The sequence below is a fragment of the Taurulus bubalis genome (assembly GCF_910589615.1).
Source record: "Taurulus bubalis genome assembly, chromosome: 1".
Taxonomy (NCBI): Eukaryota; Metazoa; Chordata; class Actinopteri; order Perciformes; family Cottidae; genus Taurulus; species Taurulus bubalis.
In genome coordinates, this window is record NC_136589.1 from 21,548,849 (window position 1) to 21,558,842 (window position 9,994).

The 9,994-nt window shown below is 46.4% G+C and overlaps 1 protein-coding gene across 1 annotated transcript; it reads right to left on the bottom strand.

The window, feature by feature from the left end:
• Positions 1 to 5,634: 5,634 nt before the first annotated feature.
• ptf1a (pancreas associated transcription factor 1a) lies at positions 5,635 to 6,570 on the bottom strand (the record flags this gene model as incomplete). Its single annotated transcript, XM_079227765.1, has 2 exons — positions 5,635 to 5,837; positions 5,949 to 6,570. The coding sequence occupies 2 exons, from the start codon at positions 6,568 to 6,570 to the stop codon at positions 5,635 to 5,637; spliced, it is 825 nt and encodes a 274-aa protein (XP_079083891.1).
• Positions 6,571 to 9,994: the final 3,424 nt, after the last annotated feature.

Consider the following 9,994-nt stretch of genomic DNA (forward strand, 5'->3'; position numbering starts at 1 on the left):
CTCCTGTTAAAAGTCGTGCGTGGAACAAAGGACTGCTCCTCTTTGCTGGTGGCTCATCACGTCTCCGGCGCTCCGTTGGAGAGGAGTGAGGTGCAGAGGAGTGAGGTGCAGAGGAGTGGAGGTGCAGAGGAGTGAGGTGCAGAGGAGTGAGGTGCAGAGGAGTGGAGGTGCAGAGGAGTGGAGGTGCAGTTCTCTGCGGTGCGCAGTAGATGCGCTGTTACGCAATGATGCGTAGCCGGATTACGCGTCGACTTTTACGCATGAATGCGCTGCACCCGAGATCAGAGTTTATAGTCAGAACGCCTGTTGAATGTTTATAGAAAGTTCTTAGGGTCAAATCTGAATTTGACATATTACTAAGCATCCATTCTCGCTGGAATTATCATTATCTTCATTATCCTTTACCTTGCACACTAGTTCCGATTGACGCATTGCTTTTGGACCAAACTATTTTGTATGGGGGGAGGGGGGTTGCATCAAGCATCAATACAATCTCTTCGTGACTGATCTTATTTCATCTGACTTTTTATTTGAGTTATAATTTTCTCCACGCGCATTTGCTGCAGTCTGTCCACGCATTGCCATGCGCAAAAAAAGAGTCTTTTGGAACACATCCAAGGAAACTTACATTTCTCCAAGTTAAATAACATAAAAGCAATTTCCCTAAGATGTACGCGACTGTGTATCATACATAAATAAAGCCCTCCTCTGATCATCAACCCGCTGTCTCTTTTGGCTCAGACAATCTGCTGGTCTCAATGGGGAAAGCTGCTCACGCGCCCCGGAGCCACTTGTTGCCGGCGCATAAAGTTGGAGCCTTTTAGAAGTTAAATATCCCGGAAAGAACACAAGTTAGTATCTCAAGGGCTTCTCGGGGACAAAGGACCAGCGCCTTACCATATGCTTAATGGCTACAGCCGTCCAGCCTTCACTAAAGGCAAAAAGTGGTCCTTTAAAAGTTGGAAAGGCTCCTTTATTTGAGTTAGATGGAGCACTTGCGCACAAAACCAGGAGCGCGCGCTGCCATTGACTCGCCCCCTTTCTCTTTCTTTCAGCAGTCTGAAGCGGCCACCGTCATCGCCCGTTTCACTCCAACATAAGCTTTTCATCACCCGGCTTTGTCCTCCGTGAAAGTAATGCTGCGAATCAAAGACATGACAATATTTTCCATCAGCTTGGAGACCCTGGACAAGAGCCCTCGAGCTTTGGCAAAAATCAGGGCCGGTTATTCATCCTGTCACTCCGCACCTGTGGTCCCGCATTCAAAGTATACAAACCTGTCCCTATTAACATTAATTATTCACAAACAACACAAAGGCTGAAATAGAGCAGGTTGAAGTCTGTTTATGGCTCCTAAATGTTTTATTCCTCTGAAGATGTGCCCAAAGCTTTTTTTCCTCCCTCTCTCTCCCCCGCTCCAACACCGAGTGGCTGTCTCTCTTTCAGCCTTGAGTAGCTCTACAGTTTGGATGTTACAATCGCAGCATCTGCTTAATCTTGCGGATGAAAATATGACACAAAACATGGCCCATAAAGGATTTTTTAAATCCCGGTAATGAGTGATCAAGGCGGGAAACAATGGAGGAGGATGGTGAGAGCGTATGGCTGCGGGGGCACCCGGGACAGTTTGCTCTCTTGTGGAGAAAGCGCCAGGTGATGGCAAGACAACTCCCCGTTCCGAGGAGCAGGACACACCAAAGACACCTCCTTTCTCCCCTTGAAAAAAAAGAATTAGGAGACATAAATTTAATTGGCTTATCAAGGCGCGGCCAAAAGACCTCGCTGTTAATTGGCTGGGGGCGCACAAAACAAACGCAGGGACAGGTTTCAGCCTGGCTGGCCCGCGCGGCGCTTTCAGCCCGGTGTCACGTCATTGAAAATGTGTTTTATTATTGCAAAACGTCACATGCTTTACAGTTGCCATATTGTGTCCCGGACAAAGGCTGATGGAACATTAAAGACGCGGAAAACGGTGCCAACCCGTCTCGAAGACACTGCAAGGGCCTCTCTCTTTGCTTGCTTTTAGGCAGCTGCTGTCCAGGACTCAGGCACAAGGACTATGAAAAGAGACAGAGACAAAGTTTGGGCTACCAGGTGCATCCCCCGGGAGAACGCGGCGCAGACCGATCTGTTCAGGCGGGACAGGGGAAGCGCTCATAAAAATGTCATTTAGATCGGTAGGTCGCGTCTGAGAGGGGAAAAGAGCACGCGGGGGTGAGGGAGCGCGATCCCGATCCCGGCTCTACCTCCCCTCCCCGCCACACGTCCTCCCGCTGCCCGCTCCATAGAAGACATGTCGGGCTACTGGCCGGCTCAGAGAACCCCAGCGCACGGAGCTGGAGGACTGCAGCTCATCCTCACAGCTGGAACACTGGTGCCATGTTGGTCAGGAAAAGGGGAAGAAAACAGAATCAAGGGTATTAATAGTGGCTCCGTTGTGTTTCCGATGCGAGATAATCTGAAAATCAAGCCGATTTAGGACGCCTCTCCAGCGCGCTCATACCAGGCTTCAAAGAGGATTTGGCAGCTTTAGAGGCGACTCGGCCTCTCTTCTCATTCATCTATCAGTCAAAGCTGTTTAGCCAAAGCTTCACAGCACCAAAGAGGTTTTAGACCCGTTGGACTTTAATTCACTTTTCAGCCCAATTTTTTCAGCGCAAGCCAACACGCGCTTAGTCAGCCTGCCGGTGCGTAAAAGTGCCCATCTCTGCCTCCTGCAGCTCCTGCAGCTCCTGCAGCCTCCGGCAGCTACAGCGGGACACGAGGTGAGCCTCAGACAGGATGGCTGCTCCGCGGCGGAGCTCTGCCGAGGAAAGCCGTGAACGCACGACTGTCTCTGCGGGACTCGTTTGGTATTCTCCAATAGACCCGAGTGTCCCCATGGGGAGCTGGGAGTCAGTTAGGATTTGGGAGGGGGGCGGGGTGAAAAGTGACTCAAACTGATTGAAACGTGACCTTCAATTACATATAATAATCGCTGAAATTCCAAATGAAATATGCATTGCAATGCTTTAAATCCCATTTAAGTCATAGGAGACGGCCTGTAGTTTGATCCTGAACAAAATAATTGTAGATAGTAGAATAAATAATGATACATAATGATTTACGCTCCAACAGAATGCCAACTATTATCTTTTTAGTAAAAGTATCAACATATTTCATGAGGCGGCGCATGGAGGAGTGCTGTGTTCAATATTGAAAATGTATGACACCAGCAATAAAATATCCAAAAGTTATTATAACGATGGTATCATTCTTTCTTAATATCCAATATAAGTTTTTAATCTACAGGAATGCATCACGTTAACTAACAGCAGCCATCAAGATCAGTAGATCTGAAGTGTGAATTACAAAGTCTTATAGCAGAAAAAAAGCTGTTCTTCAGGAAAACATGATTATAGATTCACTGAGTCACTTACATCCTCCTTTATTAAAAATATATTTTTTAGTTTTTCTTCGCAATTGTTAATTTGGACTTTGAGAGTCAGGGGTTTTCCTGAAATACGACCAAATTCTAAATTGAATTTCAGAAATCGGGCTATATTGTGATTTCCCTCCCCCCCCAGCCTCCTCTCATTATATATACGTTAATACAGTTTGAATGTATTCTCACAATGCTGAATAAAATAATAATAATAATAATAATAATAATAATAATAATAATAATAATACTTAGTTCTCTAGGCCGTGTATTGCCATTCTGTCTAAAGTGGTAAATCAGCCATTCTCAACCAAATGCCGCTTGGCGTGGCTCTCTAATGTCCCGGCCTGCTGCTGTGGACCAAAGGAAATAAAACCTGTCAGACAGTTAAAAATGCTCGAGTCCTTTTTAAGCTCTGCCAAGCCGTGTAGCGGAGTGACAAGATAGCCGAGAGTATTTCAGCCGGTCCCTTCCGCTTGGCTGCCCGCTCCAACGATGCTGAGAGGCGCTCGAGCTCCGCGCACTAAAACAAAAAGCAGCTCAGCGCACAAAGGCGCGAAGGTGCGAGCAGCCACAAAGATACCAAAGTTTTAAAGCTGCTGCCAGAGAGATGGAGGTGCCCATTGACTCGCGAGCATTTGACTTTCCCATGGCTGTAATAGGATTACATGCTCCTGTCTCGCATGAGGAGCAGGAGAGAGAGAGAGAGAGAGAGAGAGAGAGAGAGAGAGAGAGAGAGAGAGAGAGAGAGAGAGAGAGAGAGAGAGAGAGAGAGAGAACACAGAAGAAAAAGTTTCTGTTTAACACGCAAGAATCTGCTGATGACTGATGAACATAAATACCTGCGGTGCTGGAAGGTTTTGTAAAAATATAAATAAAAAACAATCCAAACTTTCATGGTCCCTGCAGCAGCGCCGCGGTGCAAGTCGCCTCGTCCTTGTGTTTTATGTGGTGGGTGTGTGATGGTGTGATGGGGACCAGCGGTTCATATATGCAGCGCGCTGGTGGTGTGGGGGCGGCCGCAGAGGAAGCCGCGGTCCAGGGACACATGTTGGATTCCGGGCCGCGGGAAAAGCCGCCCCGGCAGCACCTGGCAGCACAGAGCGGCATTCAGCCTCCCACCACACCGTGCACGCCCGCATGCACTTTAAACACCTTCAGCTGTCGCGGGGTATATGTCGCCTCATTAGCATCTCATTTGCATATTTATGTCACAATATTTAAGGAGTGATTGTTTCATAATTCTCGCTCCATCCGTTGTTTGCAGTTATTCAACGTGATAATAACGTTGTGCGCGTGATCAGAGGCTCCATTCAGTCTACCAGCAGTCACTTGTGTTTATGCATATTCATCACGATAAGTCTTTATTAAACAAGGACCTCCGGATGAGAGGAGATGATCTATATTTAGCTCATTTCCATCTGCAGAAATCACATTTTTTCCATTTTTTTTATTAGTATTATTTGAAGGTCCAACACTGACATAATAATAATACTATAATAATAATAATTCCAAAGAGTCGGTGACAAAACGTGTTTATAATAAACTCAGTGAGTTACAAACAATAGTAGAAATATTAATGTTAAGTTTTCTCAACGGAAATCTTGATCTACATTAAAACCATCAGTTAGTAGTTTGACAAAAACAAAAAGCTTCCGTGGACTTCATCAGTAAATGTGCAGCGCGTGATCTTATTATACGAAAGATTAATAATGAATCTTCAAGCTCAAAATGTATGGTTAGACTCATGAACATAACATGTTGATGCTCAACTCCAGAAGAAGAAGAAGAAGAAGAAGAAGAAGAAGAAGAAGAAGAAGAAGGAGAAGAAGAAGAAGAAGAAGAAGAAAATGCACATGTATTTACTTTCATCAGTAAGTGCTTTTATTTGCAGATTCAATATAAATATAAATCATCGTACAACAGTATAAAAAATATGTTTCTCTCATTCATTACGATTAAATTAAAACATATATTATCACTTGTGGTAAAAAAAAAAAAAAGTGGAACAACAACAATAATAAATACATGATTGCCAGTTGCCTGAATTACAAAATAATTAAATTATCAACATGATAAAACTATTTACAACATTGAATACAATATCTGTACAGTATAAGCTCACACGGTGCTCATATTTCTCATGCACCCTTCAAGTGCACCTTTAACAATAACAGTCTTCACATGTACTATGCGCGTGTCAGCTGGTTCCTTCAGATCACCAAGCCGAAGGGAGGCTCGTTTTCAATGTCCGTGAGGCCCGGTTTATTGTGCAGCTTTCGGGGGTCCTCCGGGGTCCAGACCTTGGCGGTGCGGATGATGTTCTGCTCGCGGAGTTGCTTTTCATCGGACCAGGACAGAGAGTGTCCGGCCAGGGGAGGCAACCCGTAGTCCGGGTCGCTGGGGGAGGGAGACCCTGGAGAGAGAAAACAATAGAGAATTAGTGTTCAGCTTCTTTTCTTATTTTTTCTGTATTTTTCACCGGCCAAAAATGCATAGCTGAGAGGCGCTCTGGAAGTGGACATACTTGTTCCTCTGTGGCAGATGATGACCTTCTTGGGCTGCGCGTGCGCCTCGCTGCTGGAGCTTCTGATGGGCAGGTCGGACTGCACGAGCTCGGCGAGGAAGTTGATGTAGCCGATGGCGAGCCGCAGCGTGTCCACCTTGGACAGCCTCTTCTCGTAGGGCAGAGTTGGGATGTGAGTCCGCAGACCCTCGAACGCGTCGTTGATGGACTGCATCCTGCGCCGCTCGCGCACGTTGGCCGCCTGCCGCAGGTGCTGCATCTCCGTGTCGGACCTCATCCGCCGCCGCCGCTTCATCAGCGGCCCGCCGTGGTGGTGGCCCATCCGCGGGGACAGGTCCGGGTTGCTGTCGGCGCAGCCGTACGAGAAGGTGGAGGACGAGGAGGAGAAGGACAGGTCGCCGATGTCGTAGTCCGCATCGTGCGGCGCCGCTCTGCCGCCCGCGTCTTTTCCGTAGTAGTCTTGGAGGTGGCTTGCGAGGAAGTCCACGTCGTCGTCCAGGAAGTCGTCCGCGTCTAAGTGTCTGTCCCTGGAGGACTGGTCGGTGAAGAAGTCGTCGTCGTCAAAATAAGGAGGGGAGGAGAAAGAATCGAGTCCGGAGAACGGGTCCAGCACGCTGTCCATCTTTGTCCTCTCTCTGTAAACAATGACGCGCTGTGTTCGTCTTTATCGCCTCTGCGTTCGCTGCTCGCGGTCAACAGTTAGTTTGAGTTGAAGGACCGGCACGCGAGGATTCTTTATAGCGACATCCATAGTCGCGTGCCGCTGGCCGGGAGTGCCAACCAATCAGGGCTCTGTCCGCGAGGCGCTCCTCTAGATAAGCCTCCTCGCCACGCCACGCCCCATTCTCCCCGCTGTCCCGGGCTGAAGGAACGTCTCAACTCCGCTCTGCTGTTTACACACCGGTCCTTTCGGAGTCCCCTTCTGTTCCTCAAGCGCAACATGTTCTCTCCGACAGGTTGAGATGAATTGCTCCCCCGGAGCGAAGAGACTGGTCACCATGTGCTTTACACCGCCTTGACACCGGCTCTCTCACTATAGTGACACTAGCTGGAACTTGTTCTGTTGCGAATTACTGCATTTTAGAGATTACAACGAGTAAATGTGACCTCCAATAATGTGCCCGAATTAAGCTTTACGTTTAAAACAGGCTGGTATAGCTAAAGCAACAGGTTTCATAAATTCATTGAGTTTTTCTCTGATAAAAAAAACACAAACATTAGTTATTGTTATTATAGAAGACATGGGCTCAAAACTCTTTATCGCTCTGTGCATGTCAACATAATGATTGTATTACTATTATTACGCCATCATCATTATTATTATCATTATTATAATTAATGTTGTTACTATTATTATTATTGTTAATGTATTTTATATTATTACATTATTATTGTTATGTTTTACATATGTTCTACGTATTTCTAATTGTTAATTGAAATTGAATTAAGTCAATTCAACGCACAACGGAAAAATCCTGTGTGGAACGTGAAACACTAAAGACAAATGACGTTTCATGTTTGACGTCTAATTGATACGACTATTCGTTTATTTATTGAACTGCCACATGACCGGGGCAGGCAAGTAGTACTACTACTGCTTTCCTACTACTACTAGTTGAATCTGAATCTGAAAGTCCGTCAGCAGGTCGCTGTGGGCGGCGTGAGCCGTGGAAGCGTCCGCCTGGTGACCCGCAGAAGAGCCCTCAGCCCGGTCATTTATTCAGCGGTAAGTGGGCCGCGCCGCCGCCATAAATACGTGCACCAGCAGAGTGGTCGATGGGCCACTTGTGCCAGCCAGTGCGCTTTTTGAATTGGGAGGACTGGTTGACAAATAAAGGCACAGTGGTGGGCCCTGGAGAGCGCGCAAGCCTCTCTGACACCTCACGCGACGTGTTAACGCTCCCTGGTACACCGAACAGGAGATTACCCACCGGCCCCTCGTGAGGACACGTCCATTCAGCCCATTCAGAGAGGGCTCACTTTGTTTAGGAAAACGGCCCTTTAGCGCAGCGCCGGGCTGGGTGCGCGCGCACCGCGTGTCTGCGGACTGATTGAAAGCTGCTGCGGGGCCGTGGCCGTGGGAAGAACGCCATTTGCGTCCCTATTGCCGTAAATGCAGCATGTCGTGTTATAAATGAGGCTTGTGTTGCGCTGTCGACATAATAAAGCCGTCGCGGGGACAGACGCACAATGCACGCGCGTCCCGGTACCAACCAGGTGCTGCGCGCACCACACAACACAACACCTCGCAACACAATACAACACAACACACACACACAACACAACACAACACAACACAACACCACACAACACACACCACACCACGCCACACTACACTACACGCTACACACACAACACCACAAAACACACACAACACTACAACACACAACACACACAACACAACCCCACACACCACACAACACCAAACCACACAACACAACACCACACGTGACCGGACCCTGCAGGAGGCAATCAGCATACGTCACTGTCCCAATATAACCTTTATGGAGACGAGACGGATTTTTTCTCTGGTGTGCTTCCTCCTCATTCTCCTCCTCATTCTCCTCCTCATTCTCCTCCTCCTCCTCTTCCTCCTCCTCCTCCTCCTCCTCCTCCTCATCATCATCACCATCATCATCATCATCATCATCATCATCATCATCATCAACAACAACAACAGCATGGTCTAGATGAAGACATTACATTAAGGCAATACAGGCAAAAGCATCCTTTTGTTTCTATATTTAACATCTTCGTTCAGACAAAATACCCATGTAGGTGTTTATTTTATACTTCACCTGTAGAGTCTTCATCATGATGTAATAAATAAACATCTCTTTAAAGGCCGTTGTTCTCAGACTTTGATCCAGACATCTTCACTTCAGCAGCTCTTACATGCACCAAACCTTACTCTTTCATTCATATATTATGAGGGTTTATGCAGAGGGGTTTGTTCAGATATCAGTCAGAGCCTTATTTATACAATATTTTATGAATAAAAAACATCGAGAAAAAAGACAGGGAGAGCTGGTCTCGACACGTGTTACGTCATTCTTGAATGCCTTTCTAATGGAATGTACATTGAATTTAATTAATTGCAATATGTATAACCGTTGTAAATACCTCTTTTATTAAAACCAAGGCAACAGTGTGGCTATACGTGTGTGTGTGCGCGCGTGCGTGCGTGCGTGTGTGTGTGTGTGTGACCGCCCCTCCTCTTTGCTCCAAACCAGATGATAATTCGAACCGTGCAGGTTTCTAACGCGCCGTGACCGCGCGCTCCACGCCGCCGCATTGATGAGCGCGCTCCATTCTGAACGGGACGACCTGCACGAGCGGAGCAAGTGTTTCGGTTCCCAGGCAGCCCCTCGGTCTGCAGCATGCAGCAGGCGGGACGGGGCATTAGGACCGAGCTCACACACACACACACACACACACACACACACACACACACACACACACACACACACACACACACACACACACACACACACACACACACAAAACCCCACAATAAAAAGCACCATGCACACAGAGGGTTTCCTGCTGGTGGGGTTAAATTATAGTTCTTGACCTAAAAAAAATAGAGAAAAGAGAATAACCACTATAAAATTATGTATTTTTACAAATAGCAGCCTACTTTTCCATACAATACCATGAATGAATAGAACTGACATTTATGTCGAACCCGATTCAAAGAAATCACATTTTAATCTTACAACCATTAACCTTAAACATGCACACACACACACACACACACACACACACACACACACACACACACACACACACACACACACAACACACACACACACACACACACACACACACACATATATATTTATATACGTATGTATATATGTGTACACACACATGTATATAAGTATGTATATGTTTTATTAATTAATTAGGTTTATATTCTTCATGACAACACTTTATTTGAAGTGTCCATTTAGATTCTAATAATCGTAAAATAAAAACAATTAAAACAGTTTATAATGATTTCCTTTGCAAGAAAGAGAAAAGTAATTTATTAGCAATTACAC